Raw genomic sequence first — 1,833 nt, 5'->3', positions numbered from 1 at the left:
CAGCTTACCCAAACAGTCCAAGTGCGTTTTCAAAACGCCACCGCACCAAATAAGTTGTTCCGAACGGATCATATATATATATATATATATATATATATAAAATTCTTTTATGTTGATATATGTAATGTGATAATAGAAATTTGAAATATGAATATTTAAGTGTTAGATCTATAATAACATAGAAATTTTGTGGTTTAAATGTAAATATCCTAAATAGTATTAATTTTGTGCCGGTTAAAGCCAGACATATTTGCCTGCAACTGTTTACTAATTTATCTCATTTGATATATAATATTAATTTACTCCAAATAACCCCCCAACTTTTATTTATTTTCAAACCAGAATTTATCAAATTTTTTTTCTTCAAAATATTTACCAAATAAATATATTTGAATCAACAGACAGAGAGCTCACTAGTCATGATTTTGCATTTAATTAGATCATAATGTTTAAGCAGGGCCACATACTGGAGAAAGATTTGACTTACGTACGTTAGCTAGGTGGCGCTACATACGTAGGGTAGATTACAGAGAGAGTATTGAGAGTTATATCCACACTATACCTCTTATAACTTATAAATATATGAAAATAGAAGCGTAGATCCTACTAATTACAGATGTATTATAGAAATGTTACAGAAGTACAAATATTACACTATGCACCTAATCCATTTCTATCTTTTAAACTTCATCTTCTGTCTTAAACCTCATAAACCTTAAGACGTAAGATCAAGAAATGGTTTTCTAACAGAATGTGCAAGTGGGGAAGTGAGGCGTGGCGCTGCTCTTGTCCGTTTTACCAGCTTTTTCCGACGGTAAGAGTGTGAAAGCATCTTGTTTTTCCGTGCTTCCCGTTTGAAGACGGCCGATTGTAGGATGGTTTTCTCACATTCTTCCTCGCCTGCTACATTCTAAGTTCACCTCTCTCTCTCACTTTCCTCCAGTGATTGTGGTAATGGAAGAAAGGAAGAAAGGGTTTTCTGCTCTGCTAGTCCTGGTGGTGCTGCTTACTGGGTGTAGCTTGGTTTCAGCTGCTTCTCCAGCAAGTGAGTTCGTTTCCTTTTTCTTCTTTCTACTGTTGTTTCTTCTCTCATTTCCTTGTTAATCTCGCTTTTCGTAGCAGAGTTGGTGAGTGGATTTATCTCCAATGCATTTTCGGCGATCTTCAAACTGCTATGGTCGATGACTTCTACGCCAAAAACTGGTATAGGTTTTCTTATGGTTCTTTGCTGTTTTGGGGGTTTTGATTTGATTAGTGTTTTATAGTGCTATCCGGCCGCCCAATGATGAAATTTGAGAGTGGGTATACGGTAGAGACTGTATTCGATGGTAGCAAGCTTGGAATCGAGCCATTCTCGGTGGAGGTACTGCCGGGCGGTGAACTCTTGGTTTTGGATTCTATGAACAGCAACATTTACCGGATTTCTCTTCCACTGTCCAGATGTGAGTGGTCGTTTTCTTTTTTTTTTTTTTGTTTCTTCTTGTGGTTTTCTTTTTTTAATATGCGAAGATCGTGTAGGATGTGGCCCATTTTGTTAAATTTTGCGTTTGTTTCTACATTTTCTTCTTGTTTTTTTTTTCCTGCTGTGGCTTAAGTTCGTTGAGGGATTTTGATTCTGTGAGGAATTTTTCGCTGCTATTTTTAGTGACATGAATTATCTTTCATCACTAGCATGTGGGAGGGAGACTCTTCAAAAAGAAGAAAAAAAATTGCAGTGTTCTTAGGGGTGTTAAAAATGTCATTCTAGTGCAAAATGCTGGCAGTATTTTTACCAGACTTGACAATATGGGAATTAGATTACAACCACTTTTTATATATATATATATATATATA

At 35.8% G+C, this 1,833-nt stretch overlaps 1 protein-coding gene across 1 annotated transcript in view; it reads left to right on the top strand.

Moving 5' to 3' along the window:
- Nucleotides 1–735: 735 nt before the first annotated feature.
- Nucleotides 736–1,833, top strand: part of LOC110031738 — a 31,577-nt gene continuing 30,479 nt past the window's right edge. The window contains 3 exon segments of the mRNA XM_020735100.1: nucleotides 736–1,045; nucleotides 1,123–1,203; nucleotides 1,266–1,442. Coding sequence (XP_020590759.1) covers nucleotides 955–1,045; nucleotides 1,123–1,203; nucleotides 1,266–1,442 — 349 coding nt within the window. The 5' untranslated portion in view covers nucleotides 736–954.

The sequence above is a fragment of the Phalaenopsis equestris genome, unplaced genomic scaffold, assembly GCF_001263595.1.
Source record: "Phalaenopsis equestris unplaced genomic scaffold, ASM126359v1 Scaffold000840, whole genome shotgun sequence".
NCBI classification, from domain to species: domain Eukaryota; kingdom Viridiplantae; phylum Streptophyta; class Magnoliopsida; order Asparagales; family Orchidaceae; genus Phalaenopsis; species Phalaenopsis equestris.
This window is presented reverse-complemented; position numbering and strand designations above follow the sequence as displayed.